The sequence below is a fragment of the Cyprinodon tularosa genome, unplaced genomic scaffold (assembly GCF_016077235.1).
Source record: "Cyprinodon tularosa strain WSP-4 unplaced genomic scaffold, ASM1607723v1 ctg136, whole genome shotgun sequence".
Lineage (NCBI taxonomy): Eukaryota > Metazoa > Chordata > Actinopteri > Cyprinodontiformes > Cyprinodontidae > Cyprinodon > Cyprinodon tularosa.
Window position 1 is genome coordinate 961548 of NW_024038178.1, and position 24819 is coordinate 986366.

Consider the following 24819-nt stretch of genomic DNA (forward strand, 5'->3'; position numbering starts at 1 on the left):
GCTGTTTGCCTGACCTGGCTCAGACTCCTGGCTGCTCACTGGGGCTCTTGCATAAGGGACGCTGTGGGCAGCTCCTGCCACATCTCGTTGGCTGTCCATTTGCTGGATCCTTCAAGAGGATGGACTAAACTGTTAAACCATAAGTGACTCACACAGATAATGATTTTCCATCAGATTATCGTGGTAACTTGCCTGTGTTTCTCCCTCAACTGGTGTGTCAGTGATGGTTGGAGCCCCACCTCCACCCGCAGTCGCCGCAGATCCAAAGCTCAGCGCTTCCTGTTCAGTTTCTGTTTTGTTAATAAAAGCTTTGGACTGTCTCTCTGTCTGTCTCGCCTTGAATACTGGGTCCCTCTGTCCCGTTTCTCTACAGTGTTCAAGTGTCTGTGACACACTTATCCATCACATGACAAAATGGAATAATATTAATATTGAAAAAATTATTTTCGCATTCCACTGTGAAAAAAAAATAATAAACACAGTTGTGACCCAAAATGGACATATTTCCTGGTTAAAATTTGACAGTTCTAAGTAGAGTGGAAGTGCAGAAAGGAAACTCTGGAGTTACTGCACTTTAACACGCTTATTGCGCTTTCTTTAAACAGCCTTTTATGTGTCTTATAATTGCATTTAATTTCTAAAAAAACTATTATGAGTCTGAAACATAAATTCATATGGCATATTGAAATAAAACTATAGATTGTAAGTAGGGCTGAATCAGTTAATCAGATTAATCATAATTAATCAATCATTGAAATAATCATCAACTAATTTAGTAATCAATTAATCGTTAATTGGAGTGTAGAGCTTCTAAAACGTGCCTTTGGCTCACAGAGCAACCCACTTAGAGCAGCAATTACACCAAAATAGTAATGAAAATTGTAAAAATTTAGCATTTAAGAAAAAAAAAATTTTTTTGTCTGTTAATGTTCTTTATCCAGAAATCTTCAAAAGGAAAAGTTTTAGTTTCACCTGGTTTAATTTAAAAAAAAGTGTTTTTCAAGGAAATGTTGCTATCCGATCGAATCCATTAATCTAAAAGATAATCAATAGATTAATCGATTGGAAAAATAATCGTAAGTTTCTGCCATAATCCTAAGGTTGAAATCAATTACACATCAGGTATTCTCTTCAAGTCATCTTTTGTCTCTGCTTCTACTCTTATGTGTTGCTCTGCCTATTCCTGTGTGTTTTCCACTGTCAGGTCTGCTAGTAGGTCCAACACTACAGAACTGCGCCCTAAAGCTGTGTTCTGCTATCTAATGACAGCTGATGTTTTTCTCCAGACTTTGCTTCGTTTCTCTCCTATAGTGACTAAAATATATCTGTGGAAACATTAGACTCTTCAACACTGTTTCTGTCGTCAGCCACTGTAAAAGCAGTCAGTCTGTGGGGTTCCTTCTAAAAGCGCAACGAAATCGCAAGACAGTAATCTGATACTCTATAGTATTAACCATATTTCTCAACCACTCTTTTCAGTGCTGTGACATCTTTCAACAATATTTGATCAGTGTTGCTTTCACATATGACAGGCAAAAAAAAAAAAAAAAAAGCAACAAGTCTACTCAGGTTAGCTTGAGTTGTTAACAAAGAATATACTGTATGATTGTTGCCACTTTCAACAATAAAGAAAATTGTCCTTAAAATACAATCCAAAATGTTACATTTAATTAATTGTACTTCATTTGTTTCCTCATTTTAACACCTCTTAAAATCAATGGTCTTTTTAAAATTTCTTCCATGATAGATAAAATATTTACCTTTTTTGGAAATTAGTTGAATGAGTTTTTAAGACTTTAATTTCTCCTCCTACTCCTTCCAGTTCTTTTTAAAAAAAATTATGTTTAGAATTTATTTTGGAAATAAAGATAAAGAAACAGACAAATATTGCATTATTGTTTATTTCCAGAATGCAATGCAGTGACTCTGCTCTGGGGACCCAAATGGCTAGCACTGCTCCAATCTAAAAAATTTATATTTCAGCCTTTTTGCAGTGCGTTTTTCCTTAGACGCACTAATTCTAGCTTGCAGAGTCATTGTGCAGTGGAGGTTTGTTTAGAGCTCTGCTGTTATCATTGAACCCTACAGTCTGTTTTATAGCCACAAGTAAACATCACAGCCGTAATAGTTTATTTCCTCTGTTTTTCATCAATAATCCAAAACGCCAAGAGTCACATGAATTCACAAAAAGTTAAGTCAGTCTAATGTGATTTGTGGTAGTACCTGTAGATGTTTCAATTAGGCTTATGCCCGATTACAGAGCTTATTGACTGCCATACAGTTTAAAAGCTGCAAGTTTGTCCCCTGCCAGGTAATGTTTTTTTTTTTTTCAAAAATAGGCCGAACCTCCAAAAGCATTGTTTTGATCACTGGGTGGTTAGTTTAAATCTTAACCTTGCATGTTTTGCAATAAAAAAAAAAAAAAACAGGTCTTTTCTCAGAATTTTATAGTTTTTGTCTCTGTTTTTTGTGCTCTACTGGCTTGTTCCTACTTAAGCCATAACATCTCACATATGAGTTTATAATAAAAAAAATGTTGTCCCCAGCACTTTAAGGTTGGCAAGTTTGTAACACAAAGCCTCTGCAGGTGCTGGCTTAACAGTTTTCCCCTCTGGGAACAAGTTTCACATTTTCTCTATTTCACAGCTGCTTTATTGAACAGGACCACCTTTCTAACTAAGGAGGTCGTTACACCCAAACTCAGCTTGGTCTTAATGGGGCTTTAGGTACCGTCAAAGTTGAGAATTTGGACTATATGACCGGAGGTTCTGATTAACCACAGATAAATAGTAAATCACAACGCTAACACACAAGTTTGACTTAGATAGAAAACTTTCTGGCTTTGAGGTAACATTGTTTTCATCAGAATAATTTAAAAAGCATTAAACTTTAATACTACAGAAGAACCCTTTTAACCATGCTGAATGCAAACTTAAACTTATTCTGCTATTTTTGGGATTTTGACATTATAATAAGCTCAAACAGACTTTTAATGCTCAGTGGGCTCTAAAGTTTTAAGTTGGAGAGAAATTAATGAGATAAACTGTGTTTTTGCAAAAATATGCTAATTAGAGCTCAGCTGAATGATAAAATAATACACGAGGCAAAAACTAATGAAGGCACAAATCTAAAAGAACACAAACACCCCATTTCCATCTTCACACACATCAGAAAATTAAAGTATCATTGGTGGAGGCTGCAGGAGGAAGGTTGATAAAGTGTTTGGGAAGCGTTTTAACCCTGAATTAAGCATTTAAATATTAAGATAAAAGGTGACAGAGAAGAGGAAGCACTTGGAGCTATGTGACCTTTACCAAATTTAAAGCTAATAAAGAGTGCTCAAAAGGGCAGCTTTGATTACAGAAGTCAGAGGAGGTTATTTCATCTGATCGACTGATGCCAAGGTGCAAATGTTCCAAGATATGATGCTGCAGCTCTAAATCTCCTAAGAGATACGCATCAGAGTAGCCAAATAGCCATTTAAAGGATCAGAGCTGGCATAGGGTTCTGATAACAACTGTACACTGACTGTAATAATATTTCAGGTCTGAGTGGAGGAACAATAGTAAGATAGTAGATTGGTGCTTTAAAAGCGTTTTCATTCCTTTGATATGTTCCAGCATGCATGTCCAACATAAAATCCTTTTTCAGAGAGATTTTATTTTTCAGAAGACATTGTCCAAAAAGACTAGGTATAACACAAATATTTTTCAGCAATATTATTCCCCTTTGCCAGTGAATTAGGCACTGTTAGCACATAAAATGCACCTCCGATTCACATTCATGTTATAAAATTCTACTCAATGTAGAACAAGGTATCTAGGGCTTGGGCTCCTATATAGGGCCACTTGGTAATCATGAATAGTGTTTGAACTGCTTAATCTGTTGTCCAATGTTTAGTCCAGCAAGTTAATCAAGGTACACTGCTGAGAGGCACAGCTATGATATAAAGACAGCAGCAAATGAACTAAGAGGCTGGTTCAAAACTATGAGGTCTAGCTAAGGATATCTTTTTTTGAGAGAGGAAAGAGAGGAAAGCTCACAAAACTACATCAAAGAGTTCACCTTTATTTAGATTGAGTTCCTTTGGGTTTCAAACCTGCTACTTCTAACAAAAGGTTAATCATCTGTTTAATTTGGAAGTACTTTCAGACTGAATCATCATTGTAGAGTGAAAATTAATTCAAGAACTATAAGTTGTATTTCACTCTTTCTCTGAAATTAAACATTGGGTTATTTACCCTCCAGTGAGGGCAATAATCTTTCTCAGTTTTTTTTTTTTTTTTTTTTTTTTTTGCAGCATGTAGCAGAAACATCTGTACCTTTATTTAAAACTTTAAGTGTACCTGTTGTAAATCTCCCACATAAAAGATTTTTACATTTTCATGTTAGATTTCTTTATTCTGAATATATGTCTCAAACCCATCTTAGTGCTCCTAAAGTGGTTAATACAGTTAAAATGTTCATTTGGTTCCAAAAGCACATGCTGGTACTATCTTTCACGATCATACCTCTTTGCTCGGATCAAAATATGACTTAAGGCTTATTTATATTCAGAAACCAGGTCATCTGCATGTGTGTCGCAGTGAATGCAAATGTGCCTCCGCCCCTGCTGCTGACACTCTGGTGTACCTCTCCAAAATTGTAGGTGACCGCAGACAGTGCCGCAGACAAGAGGGCTCTGATTGGTCAAATCTTCATCCGGAATACACTATCCGTATTTCCTGTTTGGTAACTTACCGGCTTGTTTGGTTTGTATGATCATCATTGTGGAAAACGACTCACGAAGTTGGACCAGCTACAAGAGCGAGGTGCGCGAGAACGCTGGGACCCTTTTTTCACCTGGATATCCACTCTTTTCCCTCCATTGTAGCACAAACTTGCCCCCGCTTCCTCATCGCCTCGGCCGTATCTAGACCCACTGCTAGTTTGTGATTGTCCCTCTCGCGTTGTGGCGTGGTATAACATTGGGCAGACCACACTTCAAAATTGGGCATAAATCAAAAATATATGCAACAAGCTCACTGCGACACACAGCAGCGGGGAGCATAACCAACCCTCTACTCATTCACATGGATTAGCAGTGAGAATTTTTATAGGGCGATATAAAAAAAAAATGGGAACTTCGTTTAAAGAAAAGGAAAATGCAGCAATAAAGGCTGTGGGATGGTTTTATGCTTGCTGAGGTCAGTGAGAGGTGATTCTTAAGAGTGATTTGTGAGTTTTTCTTTTTTTCGTAAAGAGGGGAGAGTGATGGGCCTCGCTTACCTGCTCTGTCTGCCCCTCATTATTTTCCTTTTTTGAGGCTCAAAGAGGAGGTCCTCCTGAGATCCTATCATGGGTAAAGTTTGCTATATATGCGGTTTGCTACTCAAAAACTGACTTTTTCCGATGTGCTTTACAGATTTCGTTTTGTATTTTGCTCCAAAATGTGTTCAACTTTGCAACCACGTCGCTCTTCCTGCCAGACCCATGAAACACCACTGTGTAATCGGACTAAAATAGACCTGGGGTCTATATCAGTTGGCGCTACGCAAGCCCTATTGCAGAAAATCATCCTCATTGACTTTCAATGACCGCTAAATGCCACAACCTCATAGTACACGATTTTTTATCGGACGCAAAATCTGTTTCTTTGTGTTCTGGCCTTGAAAGTTCCAGTGTTGACAAGCATTAAGCATTTCAGAAAACAATATTATACAGTCAAATGGTATGATAGTATAATGGCAATTGTTAATGGCCATATAAATCCAACCTGGCCATACATGTGTAACATTAACTCTGTACACTAGACCAAGTTTACCTCAGAATGTCTATAAAATAAAAAAAATAAAAAATAGCTTTACACCAAATGATACTAACTCTCTTAAAGGTTTGAACAAAAATTGAGATTGTACATAGTTGCTTTCGGCTGCTCCTTTCAGGGGTCACCACAGCATGTGACCTTAACTTGCACAATTACTTGAGTTAGTCTTTAATGCAGAACGTCTTCCTACAACAACCAAAATTTGAACCGTAGCGATCCAAATCCCAGTTTAAGAGCTGGTATGAAATGTAGCTCTTACATGCAAAGGTGGCCTTTGCATACCTTCAATACATGAGCTTTGATCATCATCATCTGAAAAATCTTGCACGCACACAATTGTTCAGAACTGTAGGGTTTACCTAAATACAGCTAGTTCTGTAAAAAAGAACAGAAAAACAAACTATCTGATGAAATCAATGGCCTCACACGCAGACATGCAACATGATGGAAAAGGTTGGATGTAAAGAGAGTCGCTGTTAGTCAATCATGTGAAAAAGCTATAACAGAGTGGGAAGGACAAAGAGGTCTTGTCAAAATGAGAAAATAAAACTCTTGCCAACAGCAAGGTGACTCAAGTGTATCTTAAATATGTAATAAGTGGCAACTTCAAATTCAAGCGCACCATGTATGGGGTGTAAGCAGGGAAGGGGAATAGTGTTCAGTGTGAAAGCTGCACACATCAAAGTGCAGCATGCTGTTTAAAGCTTACCTGGAACAAAGCTCCCTTGCACCACCTCCTTGTACGCCCACCATCCTTCATGAATTTTCGGTGGGTTTGGTTGAGCTGTGAGGTAAAAAAAAGACAGAAGAAAAGTCATCAGCTTTTTATGTGTGAAATTCATAGCAAGAAGCAAAAAAATATGTCCTGAAGGTTTCAAAGGTGTTCGATTCCTTTCTAAAAAAACAAAAAACCTCTTAGATGGAGACCTCAGCAAAGAGAGCCTTATACTAAGCTTAGGCCTATGCAGGATTTCTTTTGTTGAGAATAAAAGCCGTTACGTCGAACCAGCTTAACATTTTAAGGGACTTTCTCTTTATGCAAAGTCTTTCACGAAATTATGGAAATGCATTTTGTAAGGATGTTTGAGCTCTAAAAGAAAGACTAAGATTAGAGCCGGGTGGTGCAGTACAGTTGAGGTGGCAATTTAAGGTAAGTACAAAAAGTGAGGTTTGACTGGGCATTAGCCACTAAGACTTGAGGATATTGCTTTTCACACCTCTTTCTGTTCATTTCACATACAGGAAAAGAGAAGTTTAATCACACTTCAGAGGTTTTCTGCTTGCTTGGCTTTAATGGAGGTTGAGGTGACCAAACATCTTTCATCTTTCTGCTATCCTTCCTAACAGCCTTGCTGCAGTAAAGCTGGATAGCAAGCTCAATTTCAGATGGGCGAACTGGCCAAGCAGAGTCCAGAAAAGGCTATTTAAGCAGCACATGCAGCCTCAAAAGCTCTACTGCAGAAGTTTGTATTCAAAACAAGTATTCACTTACTAAATCTCTGATGTTTATAACAGCAGTTTGTTTGCTTTTACCTTAATGTAGGCCTTCCCAACCCATTGAACTTGTTTGTTCCAGGCCAGCACTTATTGACTAACATTAAAATTCAATTTGGTTACATGGTGCTTTTTGTAGTTGTTAATTTTCATGGTGTGCTTTTATTAACTCAACAACTTGATTCTTAAATATGCAAATCTTTCTAAAAGGCAGTGTTTATGATAATAATAATCACTAGCCTCTTAATTACTGGTAACCCTGTTAAAAATACACAGAGAAGCTTTAACATAAGTACATTTATTTAGTAAGAGTGAGAAAAGGCTTTTGTGTTTTTTAGATCTAGGGAAATACATGGCCATGCACATACAAACATTGGTTAATCTAAATAAACTATCAATTGAATATTTGAAATACGTATTTTCAATTTTTTTATACTTAAAGCTACAGTGTGTAATTTTTAGCGACATCTAACATCCAGACTGCTGACTGCAGCAACATGAACATCTCCCCCCCACCGCTTCTCCCCCCCAACAGTACAGCGAGCGTTACGGGACAAAATGTCTTCCAAGACACCTTCTCAAGTGATGAGGTTTGTTTACATAGATCATTTTAATACTGCCATCTATTGTTCAGTACTGTCTCAGTTCATCTCTCTCAACTTGCCGTAGTTACTTTCGAGCGTAATGGGCGATCTCGCAATCACTAGTTTGTTGGCTCTGCGCTGCCGTAGCGCAAAGATGTCTGCCTCCATGGCTGCGAGATCCGCTTCTATGTAATTATAAATAACGAATTCTAAGGCAATGCAAATATTAAGGTTAAGAGGCTGAGCTCGTAGATGATGATAAAATAACATAGTTATGTATAATATATTACATTTCTGACTGTATATCCCTGTAATTATTACACACTGTAGCTTTAACTGCATTAGGGCGACAGTGGCGTTGGATGTGGGAGCTTGCCCTGAAATCGAAGGGTTGACGGTTCAAGCCCCGACTCCGACTTTCATTGTCTTTGTGTCCTTGGGCAAGACACTTCACCTGCATTGTCTACTGATGGTGGTCAGAGGGCCCGGTGGCGCCAGTGTACGGCAGCCTCGCTTCTGTCAGTGAGCCCCAGGGCAGCTGTGGCTACAATGTAGCTTGCCACCATCAGTGTGTGAGTGTGTGCGTGAATGGGTGAATGAATGTAGTGTAAAGCGCTTTGGTCAAGTCTCCTAACTTGAATAAAGGCGCTATATAAGTACATGCCATTATGAAGTATATTGTTATTATTACTTCTTTTATAGATATATGATTAAGTAATTGAGAATGGTATTTATTTATTAACGTTTAAAATCTATCCATATTATGTATTCATATGTCCTGTTTTATTCAGATCTTCATAAGCATAAATATCAGTCATAATGTTGGTGAATCAATCAGAATTACCTGTTAGTCAAAGTGTCATTTAAAGATATTTTAAGCGGGAAGGTGCACCTCAAAACTACATGTATGTAGTCACTGTATCAATATTATGACTTTATCTTTAAATATATTTTTTGGAATGACAGAGTTCCTCTGATAGACCACTCTAGCTTCTAGGCTTGCTAAAATAACTGGGCAATACAAGGAATGCGAAGAAAGAGCTTTTAAACCTAGCCAGGGGCTCTGGGATTCCCATTGCTTTAATATCATCTGTAGTTACACAAAGTTAAAGGTATAGTGCAGGGTGTTCATTTTCCAGGTGGATCATAAAAATAAGTGGTACGCGTAATTGTCAATAATTCTGGTGATATGTTTACGTAAAGACGTCATATGTGCCCATCCCAAATTTCACTTACTGTACCAGTGGTGAGTCTGAAATAGTGGAAAAACTGCAAATCTTCTTTTGGAAATTAAGCTTGTATGAGCGATGCACACACAACTTTTAAACAGAGCGTGCACGAGGACAAATGGGCTTGTGCATGCTCTCACACTCGCTTAATAGGTGTTCCCTCTTGGGAGCAGGTACAGGGTTGTGGATTTGCTTCTTTTTTTTAAGTGGAGAGGGCGGGTCTTTTCAAAAATTCACAAAATTCCTTCACTATATCTATAATGTAAAGAAGTATGTTATTCAAAAATGTGAGTGCATAGTATAAAATGTAATAAGTTTTGCCAGGGAATTTTCACACTGTTCGGAAGTAGGTACTATGATAAACTGGGCTGAGGGTACTCTCAGGGCTGCCCTTTGGGTTTATTTTTATGTTCTCTCTAATTCTGTGTCTTTGTAGTGGTTTTCTGCCAGTGTTGAGTTTTTTGTGTTACTCTCTGTTGCCCCCTAGTGCCAGTTTTACTTTCTATTGGCTCCCTTCTAGTCATTTCTATCCACACCTGCTCCATATCAGCTGATTATCCCATTCTTTGTTCTGTCTCCCACATATTCACTCTCTGTGCAGTTCTTTAGTGGTGGTTTCTTGTTGCTTAAAAGCTAAGCTGCTCATGTGTGTTTCTCCCTGGCATCTCTTGGTTTTTTGGTTTCTTTTCAGTGTTTTTGGATTTGTGCTTCTGCTTCTGCTATGAACTTTCCATTAAATCAGCAAAACTCATCTCTACGTCCTCATTTCTGCATTTTTGTCCTAAGAAACCTCCACACAACCTCCACCTAATCACTCAATGTATATATATATATATATATATATATATATATATATATATATATATATATATATATATATATATATATATATATATATATATATATATATATATAAATTCTGATTGATCCTGAGACATATGATGATCAGAGCATTCAAAGATAATTCAATGAAATTTAGTTAAAAAAATTCTTCATTAATCCCACAGGAAAATTAAATTTAATAACTATAAAATATTCCAAATAGTGTACAGTGTATATTTAAGTGTAACCCAAGAGTTAATTCTGTCTAAAATAATGAGAGCAACTACAGAAGTTAGACAGTTGTTTTCTGTTTGCGTGAACAATCTTGTGTAAATGGACTCCATTTATTGAACGCCTTTCTTGTCTCCCAGACCACTTAAAGCACTTTTACACTCAATTTCCAATTAGCTATTGACACACACACTTATGAATCAAGTCCCAGACTTGTTGGCAACAAGAGATTCATCTTATCCAAAGACTTTCGAAAAACAAGGCGAGAAAAAGACAGAATCTAACTCATAACACTCCAACTATTAGATTACAACTTATACTGCTTTCCAACCTTACCTTAATGTAACTTTCTGTTTTTTAACTTATTAAAAATGCTGCTACATTTGAAACTAAAAGATTTTTTAGTTTCAAACTAATGCAGCCTTGAGCATGCTGTAATCATTGCTTAGGTACTTGCAGTCAATAAAATAAGCAACAATCATTTCCTGGAGCTCAGCAGCACTGTGTGAGAGGAAAAGAAGGAAAAGCAAAGTGGCACAAGAAGCCCTGTCCCATTTCTCACAATGACTAGCTGAGGTCTGAAACACTCTTCCTGACATCAGCAAAAAGAAAATGCTTTCGATCTATAAAAGGAAATGCAGACTAGATACTGTGGAAGGCAAGAGGGGAGAGTAGGTCTTGATGGATCGCTGTATTTCATTTTACAGGGTCCCAGCGAATGCATGATGCTTAAAACATCACAGAGGTGGTTTAAGAGCAGGGAAATGGCTTTATCCTGTCTGCTGTGTTCCTGGATAAAACCATTTCTGTTTTACGGGCATTTTGGGCCATGAAGATAATATCACAGATAGGGATCACCTTTGTTCAGGAACATGTTTACAGAATAGAACAACTGACATTTGCAATATTTACTTCATATTTGAAATACAAATGTGAAGTATATGTGGTAACAGTAGCTCAATAATAAAAGCACTCTTCTTACTGCCCCTTAACAAAGCTGATGGATGTAAATAAAACTAGGTATAAATTATTTCTACCTGCTAAAAAGCAAAAAAAAAAAATGAATTTAAGCATTGTAAAAACTTCCAGCTGCCTTTCACAGTCTCAATCACATCATCCACTAACAATTCTCATAGTTCAGTGGGGATCTCAGGAAAGGTTTAGAATGTATTCATTCAGACATGTAACCTTTTAAATGTATCCCTCACTGGCTGTATACACTCATGATTTTCTGCTGATCTAATAATTAGGGTATTGCAGTTTTTGTTTATTCATTTCTTTCTTGCTAAACAATCCCTTAAACTGGTCCTCAATAAATTTTAACTAGATTTACTATTTCTTTATAAATTCTGAGTTACTCAATCTGTCTGAATATAGAAAACAAGTGAACTAGTTAAGAAAAATAAACTGAACTGAAGAAATGTTCTTTGATACATATAAAGCAGACATTTTCTCTGTTATGACTATGGTTAGCCACTTGAATTCTGTTATCAATCAAGTTTTAAAAATTGTTTTTGACAACTTGATATGGTGTGGGCAGTACACGAGTTGAGGGGGATGAGGGGGGATGGCAACCCCCTTCTTAAAAAAATCTAAAAAATCATCACCCTTTTTAAATGACCACCCCTCTATTCCTTCCCCTAAGACATTTTATTAATGAATGTGTAAAATGTCTATTATATATTAACATTAATGGCAATAATGCTGCCCTTTCAACATTTGGCAAGCTGTGGGCTTACGAGTAGCTGGAGAAAAATAAATAAAATCAAAGAAGTGGTTTACCATAACTATGAAGCTGATTCCAGTGGGAAATCGTCCTCTGCATTAGTCCCTAATTATGTAGGGCCAGTGATAGCAATACCAGTCCAGAGACTGACAGCAGTTCTACTGTGAGGTGCCTTGGTCCAGGTCAATGATCAGCCTACCTGACATGTAACAACCATACCATGCATATTCCTTTAGCTTAATAGACTAAATTAATTAGGCTATGTATGCTTCCAAAAAAAAAAAAAAAAAATCCACCATCCCTTCCATCCATCCATCATATCTTTATTTTTATTTTTTTTTACAACTAGACTACTAGTTATGGGTAAGTTCATTTTCTCTCCTCTGGAATCTTTAAAGTAGTATTTACTTTTAGCAACAAACTACATTCATTACCTTTGGTTGGACCAAGAACAAAGATGTATTAATAAGAGTAGCCCAAAATTTTATTTTCTACTTTCAGATGATTAAAAAAATGCTGGATGGCATGACGTTCAGAAAGCTCATGTGAGTGTCTGTGAGTCACATCGTATTCATGGAAGTTCAATGGTCACATTTGGTTATATTTCCAAACTTATCTGCTGCTTTATGAATTGAAAGAAAATGCTTGCATTTTAATCAATAGCATAACAGTAGAATTTGATAAGGATTAGGGATTCAACTAATTAATTAAAGAATTCAATTAAAGTTGGTTGGTCTTATCAACTAACAAAGGATTTATTACCAAGCACCACGTTTTTTCTTGTATCAACATGATCTTTCCGTAACAAGAAAAAACTTTTTTTTTTCCCAATATGGTAAATTAAAAATATACATTCTGTTCTAAAAATGTATTGTGCCAGCTGTTTTAAATACTGACTGAATGATAAAAAACATTTTCTAAAAAATTAGAGTAATTTGAATTTGAATTGTACAATTGTCAGTCCTTTACCCTTCTTTTGATCGTCTTGAAAGATATCTTGCCACTTAAAGCAATTTGCACATCAGGCAAATTTGCACGGCCGCAAAAGGCTCCTTCATCAAGTCTGCTGGTTGTTTCACCTCGACTTTAGAGACATGCATTTGCTAAGTGACTCACAGTGCTGTTTTTTTTTACTTAAAGCCAGGCATACACTGTGCGATATTTTCAATCGTTGCTTGCAGCTACAGCTCAAACTGTACGACGACCGTGGAGTTTAAAATTTCACAGCTCATGATGCATGTTCTCACACTGGGCAGCCCAGCGCTCTGAAAAGACCTTATGACAGCCGACTGAATTTCAAACATGTTTAATTTTCTCCTGATCTTACGATTCCTGATCGGTTGTGAGAGGCTGATCTCCCCCCATTTGCCCCTGTACACTACATAATGTACGACGCACGATCAGGCTGAAAGTTGGCCCAATTGAAAAATTCTCGGACTACTGGAGAATCGGCAAAATAAAAGGGCAAAAAAACTGTATATGCCCTTCTTCAGAAAACCAAACAAAGCTGTCTAAGTCCATGGGTACACCATATTCTCTGGAACCAATAGAGAGAAATACATACCCTTCCCACTCTAGAAGCTAAATCTGGAGGACAATTGCTTTCAGCGATACTTCCGCCTATCCACAATCTAGTTATGAGTCCTGTTGTCCCTCATTGGGGGACAAATCACCCTGACGACAGAGGTCAGGTGAGACGATGTTCAGACAGGAGCAGTGGGAAGTCAGTGCGAGAACACCAGCATAGCGGGCACCATAACCACAACAAGATGGCCGGCTGTGCACCCCTCTGGAGGTAAGGTACCACAGCAGGAGATCGGAGGAGCGTGGTGGGGAAGCAGCACACCAGACCAGGAGAGAGGCAGAAAAATTGCAAGTTCGCTGCTAGCTAAGAAGGAGATCGGTGGAGCAAGTGGTAGATAAGAGAAGCCCCTGAAGCTACCGCCAGCCAAGCCAGGTATAGAGGTGAACCGCAGAGGATTGAAGGAGCAAAGAGATAGATCAGATAAGCCCCAGGCAGACAACGCAGCTGAAGGTGTGGGAGAGCATTCTCTAATTCATGTCAAGATTATGTTCTCTATCTTCTATTTTGAGTAAAATAAACCTTCTTCTCCACTGCCTACTTCACTGTAGGCCACAGCCTTATCTAGTCCCTGATTGGATTTCATGTCGAAAATTTAAACAAAAGTGGAGATTTTTCAACAGGCTCAACGGAAATCAAATTTTGCTGACCTCGCAAATATCAAGCCATTTGCCTCAGTATATTTGCCACCTTTGCCTGCTTTGCTTCACGCAGGAACCACCCTATATACAGAAATACTTTGCTCCAGCTGCAAAATCAGTGTTAAGTATGAATGTAACTTTATGTTACTGAATAATAAAAATATAAGTAACATGTGTAGAAAACATGATTTCTAATTTATAGGGATTTAAATCTATCATGTCACTCTAACAAACTGTCAGACTATTTGCCACTGTATTAATGAAGCAGCCTGTATCGAGTAATTAGTGCTGGGGAAGACTTAGTGCTGTTATCAGTGCATTTTAACATGGTTTTGGTTACTTTCAGAGAAACGTGAAAACTTGGCTCTATGAAGTGCATTGACTTACAAATGCCTGCTTAATATACAGTTCTTATTACTAGCATGTCTTTCTTTAAAGTGTTGAGAAACTTTTTTTGTAAGGCCCCAACTTTTCTATAATCACATCCCCACCTTCCAAACACAGCAACAAAGTTACACTGCTTAAGCAGTATAGCAATATGAGCACCATTTAGGTTATAACTTGGAGTTATCGAGTGTTTAGATTTACTAAAAGAACCACATAATGTACATTCTGTATCCTTTTCACTATTATCCAGTGTAAATTATCCTGAAATGTGCTCTAAATCAATTCATGGCTCTCGTCTAGCGTACATCCATTCTGGCATTTCTTGTCTTGCAAATACAAGAAGAGCTCAGTTTAAGAATAATTTGTGTTAAAACATTAAAATAAATACTTTTATAGCTGAAATTAACAATTAATTAGGTGGAACATATTTTAATGTTATAAACAATTAATCAACAATTAATAGTAATTTGATCATTGGTTGACATCCATAAAAAGGACATTACATTATATTTAGTATATTATATTATGCAGTAGTTGGTATTTCTGTATTAAATGCTATTAAAGGCTTCTAATATTTACTGCTATTAGATTTTTTAAAGAAAATTTTTTGTCTTTTTGTCAAGTGGCTATTTGACAAGTGTCTTCTGATGACTTTGCAGTTTTCATACATCCAAATAGTTTTTAATGTTCTCTTTTCCTTTCCTTTCCTTGCTATCAATATTTCCTTAGTCCATTTTCACCCCCTTTCACTTAACCCTTATTTTTATGCCTATTTTTATTCCCCTTTATTCCCTGTTTTGTTTTATTTTGCCATCTAAATAATATACTGAAGTGACACCATCAAATTAAATTTTATATCATCACATTTTATTGTTATTAAGAACTTTTAAATAGTCAAACCTGTACCAGTAAGAATGATGAATATTGTTGAATTGGCTCTAATTCCCAAACAGTTCCACACTTAGCGGTGGTGTTATTTAGGGGAAAAACTATCTTCTTTAGGTCCATGACAAAGTTGGTTGGCCACAGCTTCTTATTGCTAGAAATCCTGTTTGGCACGGCAATGACCCATTTCCTCTCTTTACTTGAAAATTAGCCATCATTCTACTATTCTTCCCTCCAACCACCCTTATAGGCAAAGTAGACAGTCACTGTAAATAAACAGTTCATTTTCATGTAATATCCAAACTTCTCCATTAATATTCATCAAAGGACATGAGCAATCCAGAAACCTAGCCATGCAGAAAGAAAGGATTGAGGGGAGTGACAGGGGAGCAGCCAACATAATGGAGGAGCTAAGAAAGAAGACAGGAAAGGAAAGGATAAAGAGGGAAGACAGATTGGAGAGGACACACACAAAACTGAGAGCAGCGATGTGTGTCCATAACTGAAAGCTGACCTTGCCAACAGCTGTGCTTATTGACTTATGAGACAATTATCTCTCACTGAGCTCCTTTTGGTATCCCCTTTTTAATTGCCAAAGTTGTGTACATTGTGTGCGCACCTCTACTGAGCAGTGCATCAAAAACCTAATCCAATTAGTTACCCATCAGAGAGGTAGTTTGTTGTTGGAATATCGCTGATTTTATCTCAGAGATAGAAACACAAGGAAAAGCTGCCTCTGCTGCCCAATAAGTTAAACAAGCTGCATAAAATTGGGTAAAAAGTGGCTTTACCAAACTTTTGATCTGTTCAGCTTTCTCATAGTTTAGCAAGGAAATATATCTTGTCTGTTATCCATTTGTGTATTTTTATTCTGTTGTATTATCATTATTGTTAATACCGCTGTCTATGATGTTTTGAATATCTAAGGGTATAAACGTTGACAAAGTGCTGCCAGTTCCTCTGGGTCAGTGATTTTGGAGTATTACTCTGTGAGTAAGCATTTAGTGACAGTGGAGAAAATGTCTGCCTTTTAGCTTAAGTTGTAAACCTCTGACAGGGCAAAATTCTCAGTGAGCTTCCAGGAAACAATGTCAGACCTAATTGGATGATTTCTGTTGAAAAACAGCATTTTTTTTCTGGTAATTGTAATTATTGATTAGGCTAAATTTAGCAATACAGTGTTTATGAATTTAAAAGTGTCTCATTTGCCAAGTGAGGCTCGTTAACAATTGTTAAATGTTTTGTTTGTTTGTTTTTTTTTTTATTCTTTTTAAAGCATGTACACGACATTTTTATTTTTTTATCCTTCTGTTTTGTTTCAGATCACTAAAAGGGAAAAAGGAAACTGGCTTGTAAATTTGAGTGAACAGTGTTCCATTTAATATTTGATTGTTTTTCAGATATAACATTTTTTTTTCTGCCCCTGAACGTGCCACCAAAAGTGTTATTGGGTCAGTTGAAAACCCTCTCACATTTGGAAGGTGCTACTATAGATTCAGGATAAGCTATGTTCTACCATTAATAAGGAAGAATGAGAAAGCACTAAAGCTTCACTGAGCCAATGAAGGGAGTATTTTATGAAGAGATATGCCAAACTCTGCTCAGGCTGTTGCTAAGTCTAAGTGCAAGAGAAGAAAATAACAAAAAGCAATTTTATCCCCATTTTGTGTCCAATTCCTTAAAGGTCCAATATTATGCAAAATTCACATATTCACAACATATTCTAACAGTCATAGGTATCCTGAAGCCTGTGCATAAGGGTACACAAATAAAAATAGAAAAAACAATTACTCACTGCCTTGTTCCACCTCTTAGTTAATGTGTGCTTGAAATGCACTGTTTCAAAATTCTTCCCTTAATGATGTCATTTGGGGAAAAACCCACTCTCACTCTATCTAACCCCACCCTCTAGAGCCGCGGTTCTCAAAGTGTGTGGCGCGACCCACTGGTGGGGAATTGAGACGTGACAGGTGGGGCGCGCCAAGTTCCGGTGTGTGTGTGTGTGTGTGTGTGTGTGTGTGTGTCTATAAATGTAGAATGTGTGAGAACAAACTGTCCTTATAGCTGTATGTTGCCGCTTTTTAGACCAATCAAACCCACAAAGTAATCATTACTAGCCTACATGCAGTCTAATTAAAAGAACATTAGATATGAGAAAAATTTCAGCTGGAACTGCAGTGCCAAAATAATGATTGACGTGACGTCGGCATATTATTTGTAACGGAATAAACTTTCGCGCCCCAGTGTTGCCAACTCAGCGACTTTGTCGCTATATTTTAGACCCCTCCAGCGACTCTTTTTAAAAAAAAGGGACTAGCGACAAATTAGCGACTTTTGGAGCCTCTTACGTGAAAGCACGTATCGTTCCTTTTCTTGTCCTCCAGCGGCAGGTGCTGCCGTGGGGCGCCTCCGTCCCAACCCCGTTCTCCCCCGCTATCGCAGGAGTCCCTCTCAGCGCTGCAGAGACACAGCATGTTTACCCTCAGCGTCCAGACTGCAAATAAAGCGCACATGCGCCGGGATTGACGGCGCAGGTTGATCATAAATAACTGAATTTGAAATATTTTATCTTAAATAAATAGGACCAGTTTATTGAAATGACGTCTGACTCCACCCTGAGGCTCAGGTTTAATGCTCAGACTAATAGTGAATTCTGGTTTGGAGTGGAGAGGGAGTATCCACTCATCGGGCAGAGAGCTGTGTGCATTCTTCTTCCCTTTGCCACATCATATCTCTGTGAGATGTGCTTTTCAACTGTTGCTTCACTGAAAACAAAATACAGATCTCAGCTGAACATTGAGCATGACTTGAGAGTGGCAGTATCAAGCCTGCAACCCCGTTTTGAGAAACCGTGCAATGCAAAACAGGCTCATTGCAGCCACTAATGCAGGGATAAATAGACCTGTATTGCCAGATGGATTTCACTTCTTTTCTTTTATTAACAGATTGCAGAGTGGCACTTTAATTTTTTCTATCTTTGAGCTTGATACAAATTTTGACACAGCTGCATTTTTATTTTCTTTATTTTTGAGCTTGCTGTTATTTGATGTAGATAGTTTGTATTTAGATACTACTTGTTACTTCAATAAAATTGGAAAATTTTAAGATTGTTGCATATTTCATTAGCATTGTGTTGGGGCGATGGGGACAGGCGGGGCTTGAAAATTCCCCCTTGTCCAAAGTGGGGAATGACAGAAAAAGTTTGAGAACCACTGCTCTAGAGGGCCCATCTCTCTGCTCCCAGACATAAGCATTCAAACAGACATGGCCAACAGAGCAGCTGCTCTATTAATGACTCCATCGATACAAAAGTATCTGCCTTCATCTGAGCTCCTTAAGACACAAAAATTTATTTTAGTTTTGATGAAATCTACATGCTAAAGCATTTCAAAGAGGAGGGCTTCACAACATGACGAGGCTTCTCCACACCTTAATTTGCATTGAGTGGTTTGATATCAACTTTTCGTTACAAAGCTGCAAAGGTAAAAGCTGAACATGACTTTACTGCGTTGGACTGCTTAGCTTGTAAACACATTAGCACTGCAGCTAGCGTTTGTGTCTGAAAGCTTGTAAAAACGTTAGCACTGCTAGCAACATTTGTGTCCCTGGCTATTTTGATAAGTGGGTGATTTTTATAAGATGGGTAACCTTATCTTTGCCTCACAGCCTACTCCTAACATGAGATCTGCAGTAATTCTGATTGTGTGCTTTTGTTAAATTACTTTTGGTAGCAGCAGCTCATTTCATTACAGTATGAGGCGGCAGCTCAAGCTAACTAACTATTGCGCTACTGGATGTACTTGTTTATTAAAATGTTATTTAGAGTCTAGGGTTTCCAGCCGTCCCTTGAAAATCAGGGTCGTTCTATATGTAGAAGGAATGCTCTCTGCTCAGTGTTGAGATGATTAGTGTGACATTTGACAGTATTTCCGATGGGATAAAAAATGTGTATTATTGTTTTTAACATCATAAATCTATAATAATGAGCGGTTATCCTGTCAAACTGCTTCTGTTATGTGTTGCTTTGACGTATAAGCTGATCAAAATGGTCTGTAGCAGCCCATCCGTTAAGGTCGGCCTTTGTCTTCTGTAGTATTCCCCTCTCCCAGCCACCATCATCACAAACACTAACTGGTTGTCATGGTTGCAGGGTGTGGGGGCGCGGCTTTCGGAAAGGCAAGGGCATGGAATGCCAAAACAGCTTGTTTAGAAAATGACTGTACGAAAATGCTGTCTTTGTAATCTGAGAATACTTTCCCTGTTCAAACAGTAAAAACATGCTCTGGAGGCCTCATTGTTAATATTCTGATTTTCAAATATAGTATTATATGAGAACTTTAAGGGCTGGACCAACCTTAACTTTTACTGTGCTTACAAACATTCACAATGCTAATCACTAAAAATGACAGCTAAAAATATCTAATCTGTCTTCCTCTTTTCAAGAGCCTGTGTGACATCACCCCTGGACCTTATTATTATCATTAAATAGCTCATAACTGAAAAGTTTCTTTATAGGAAAAACATATAAAAACAACTTTAAAAATGTACCCATATAACTAAATCTATTTATTGTTTTCAAACATTAGGTGTGATGTAGCTGTTGTCTACTTCGAATAAACAATGAGGAAATTAAATTAAATGTATTGATCTGTGCAATAAAGAATACAGCTATAATATATCATATGAACGTAATAGGCTTCAATTATTGTAGTTGGGCATTATCACAATCATCTTGTATATGTAAGAGAAATGCTTTTGATAAATGAATGTTTCTGCAAACATTATATTATAAAGATGGTTCAGATATGATTAAGTTTATGTTAATCTGTGTTGTTAAGATTTATATCATTTTTAAAATTTTTATTTTACTCTTTTTTGTTATTCTCTTTTCAGCATGTTTGCCATTATTTATTACTTGGTCAATTTTAGTTAGTTATTCTTTCTCTTATTCTTAGGTTACATTTCCCATGGCTTCAGTTATCTCCAGTCCCTTCTCTTATCCGATAGTTTTCCCCTTGGTTATTCCTTATTTTGTAGTGATCAGTTTGATTCCCCTTTAGCCTTTTTTAAGGTATATTCTAGTTACTGTTAAACCCTGTTTTCCCTGGTTACATTTTGTTGTCCCTAATGCCCCTTTCCCCTTAGCTCCATTCTAGTTGCTTCTGTGCCCACCTGCTCCCAATTAACTGATTACTCCAGTCTTTGTTCTGTCTCCCATCTATACTCCTGCTCTGTAGTTCCTCAGTGCTGGATTCTCTTCATTTCTTCTTGTATGTTTTTCCCGAACTTCTCTAGTTTTTAGTTCCTAAGTTCCTAGCTTGTTATTTCTGGATTTATGTTTTTGTACCATCTACTTCATTAACACTCCACGAACCATCTCTGCCTCCTCTAATCTGCATTTGGGTCCACGACAACGTCCAACAACCCTGACACTATTCTAGTCATAAATACAGATTGAAATTAATTTGAAATGTTGACTTTTATTTTAAATGTTGACTTTTATTTTATTATGAAAATCCAACGCCACCAACTCCTGCTTAGCTTGCTGTGGAGCTGGTTAGTATATGAAGTGTAATGCTGGGTATAGTGGGCTGCTCTCTGTAAGCCAGGGACATTAGAGATCACAGCCCTGGGTTGCTAACGTAGTGACTTTATTGCTAAATTTGGGGACTCATCAAAAACTATGGTGTGAGCCTCTCCCTGCCTCCCTGGGCACTGTCTCACAGGCACATTCAGCAGTCTCGAACTACTGATGAGGACTCCACCTTAATTACAAAGTGATAGTTAATTATTATAGTTTTGGCCTTAATACAAGTTACCCCCAGCAAATCAGTGGTTTAAAAAAATCTGTGATCAGAAATTTGTCACATAACGTCTGAATGATATGAATTATTAGCTTAATAATATAAAGCTGCAATACTTTAGTATAAGGTCATCTTATTCTCAAAGTCTTATTCAGACTTAACAGATATGCCCTACTTTAGATAATGGTTTTAACATGAGAAACCATATTTTATTCCAGTGTTACAGCTGTGACCGGATCAAAAAAGGGATCCTCAAGGACAATTCAGAAAACCACAGAAAGCTCGTCTGTGCTAGTGTCGGTAGTATTTGAGTCATAAAACAACAAGATAATGAGGAAAGAATGGCAACGTAGTTCAAGAGATCCCCTACTAAAGTCCATTTCACACTCTAATCACCTCTTAAGCCTCATAAGCTAATTAAATGAATAGGCTGAAAATCAGCAGGAGGAAGCCCTCACACATAGACACACCCACACATACAAACTCCTACAATCTGACCAAATATACTAAAACACAACAGCTTCTTCTCTCAATGCCTGTTGTCGAAACTGCACTTAGTTATAAATGTAAGGAGAGGAAAAATAGATACTTTCACATACCTCAAGAAGAAAAAAAAATAAGTGAAGTCAATATTACTTAATGGGATTAGAAAGCATAAACTCAAAAGATGAAATGTATATCCTCTATGAAGTTGTTGATAAGTAACAATAAAAGCAAGGAATTCACCAAAATAGATGTGAACGCGATCTAGTAGGTGTAATCATTCTCTCTGGTTTCGACTTGACAGTGAAAAATGGGAATAAAATGAGAAAGCGACAGTGAATTTTGTTTGTTTTGGGATCTCATAAAATACCTCATTTTTCATACTTTTAGTTTAAGGTCCAGATTAAAAATGGAGAAGCAACCATAGTGCAGAATTTAATTGTTGTTTTTGATCGATTGGTTTTATACGACCTCAATGTTACTGTCTTGGAAGCATTACTTTTAGCTATACAATGATGATCCATCACTTATGGAAAGTTAGATATTGATTAAACCAAACTCTCCGTGGCTCTCTGAAACAGACATGCAACCTTACAACTTGCATTCAATGCCACGAGGGCATATTGTGAAAAATATATATAATAAAAAAAAAATGGGAAAAGAACCATATTGAATAGGTCCCTAATCACAGTCACATTCATTCATTTATCATATAAACCTGATCAGATCAATATCAAATTTGAACTCTGTATGGTGTTTGTCCATTATAGAAAATGGATCTGAGCACAAATTTTAAACTTATAAAAGTAATCATGTTTAAATATTCATTTTCTTCTGTTTTGGTATGAGAATTTAAACCAAATTATACTTATATTACTCATGCTCTAATTTTTTGCTTTCTAACTACAGTTAGGTTGTATCATACTGTGTTCTTTTATAAAATTGTAAAAAATAAACAGTGTGAAAGTTGTTCCATTTTATTTTATGTTGTGTACTCCGGGTGGAAGAGATCCTTAAATTTGCATTTTAAACTGTGCTGGGGTTACAGTTTCCAGCTCGCTCTTTTGCAAAGTTTAAGAAATACCATACAGCTTTCAAAACATTAGTTATTCTGAACGACAGGAAAAGAAGAACAATAAAACAGTTGCTTTTTTTTTTTTTTTGGCATGAAAAACGTTGCTCTGATAGCTTAACAATAAAACAAGTAGACATTTACTGAACAGTTTTAAATTCAAATATGCTTTCCAAATATGAGGCAAAAACTACAAAAGCTGCCTTAAATTCTCTTTCGAACATTAGTAAATTTCTCAGAGTCAAAGCTAACATAAAAAGAAATATGTTGTTTTGATTGGATAAATCATTACAACTCTTTTCTTTTGTGGATGTTTTACATAAGAAACAGAAAAGCTGAGATTTAAGGATAAATCAGATTCTGAACATTCTCATTCTTCTAACTTCAGCGGTTCAGCTAAAAAAATAAAATAAATAAAATTTAGTTTGAGAAGCTCAGGAAAGGTATGTTTTTTGAACCAGATTATACAACACAAGGTGAAGCCTTAGTTCAACTAGCATTAGTGTTTCTATCATTTAAAAAAAGGTTTTTTACTAGTTCTTATTTTTTTGGCCTTTTGTTTTGGGTGATGCATTAATAATGATTTCTCTGCATATTACCAAACACAAACATGTATTGCAACACATTATGCGTAGTCCTGACTCCGATGCTGATTTAATCATCATTGTGTTACATCATCGACAGTGTAAAACCCAAAATAATCCCAGACAGGGCTTGAAACTGTATCTACTTCTGATTTGTTCTCTTGTTACCTCTTTTGACCTAACTACATACATGTCATGTCAGTTAAACTTGCCTTCAGCCTTTTTTTTCCCACACACATGAACAAATTGCCAGAACTAGATGGGAAAAACAATTTGAACTGCAAAGAAAATTAAATCTACATGTCTTTTTTTTTTCTTAAAATAAGTTAATTTTTTCTTGAATTGAGGAGGAAAGTGAGGCACTTTGGCAATGCAGCGAGACAATTTACATTTAAAATAAGGAAAACCAATTGCATTGTCTTATTTCAAGTGCATATTATCTAATTGTCCTATTCTAAGAGTGAAAATACTCATCCCATTGGCAAACTATCTCATTTAAGTGCTAAAATAAAGGGTAAATACACTTAATTTAACAAATTTTTACTTATATCTAGATCGTTTTTCCAATGTGCCTTAACCCATCTACTCATTTTTTTTGTGTGTGAAATAGTAGAGACACATCTCATGCTACATGCTGTCCTACTTTAAACTGTAATGAAAAAAACTTGCCAAGTCCATCTAAAAATAATGTGGTAGTACTAGAACATTTTAAAAATACATGATTTTCATAAAAAGCCAGGGATGATTACTCTGAAGATGATAAACTACACAAAGCATCCGAAAAGGCAACATCCTTTAGTGCTTATGTTTCTGCAAGTTTTAAACTTTCACTTAACTTCTCTTTAACCAAAACACAACCTGAAAATACGTTATTTGTGTTGGTAGACATGTAAAGAATGAGGAAGCAGCCCTTAATAATTGAGTGAGTCTTAAAAGGGAAACTGTGTGCGTGTTAGCCTCTGATCTTACTGAGCTTGAAGCCATAAAACCCTTTGTAGTTGTGCCAGTGACAAGACAGCCACAAGTGGCAGCATCTTAGCATGCACATTTTGCACGCACACAGCAAAGCCAGCATGGTGACTGTCAACTCTGTACATTACAGAGGCGCTAAGGTAAAGTTTTAATTACATTAAGAAAGATCATAACTTGATATGGAAGGTGAGGCATTACCATGAATGTGTTCACTGAGGTGAGAATAAACATTTCAGCTAATTTATGACATGATTAAATTGCAGCTTTATAGAATAGAACACTTGTTTATGTACCACACAGCAAAAAAGAAAAAAAGAATCCTTACAATAAGTGCATTTACCCTTAGTTTGAGTAGGTAAAATAGACGATCTGCCAATGGAATGAGTATATATACTCTTGGAAAAAGATTATTTGATAATATGCATTTAAATAAGGCATTGCAATTGTTTTTTTTTTATTATTTTAAATGTAAGTTGTCTTCTTCCATTGAGAAAGTGTCACACTTACCTTCTCAATT

General features: G+C 36.7%; 1 protein-coding gene across 2 annotated transcripts in view; it reads right to left on the reverse strand.

Moving 5' to 3' along the window:
• ca10a (carbonic anhydrase Xa) overlaps positions 1–24819 on the reverse strand; it is a 374229-nt gene that overhangs the window by 318499 nt on the left and 30911 nt on the right. For both annotated transcript variants that reach the window (XM_038277949.1, XM_038277948.1), the window contains exon 2: positions 6516–6590. In XM_038277949.1, the coding sequence (XP_038133877.1) occupies positions 6516–6590 (75 nt within the window). The remainder of the gene's footprint in view (positions 1–6515; positions 6591–24819) is intronic.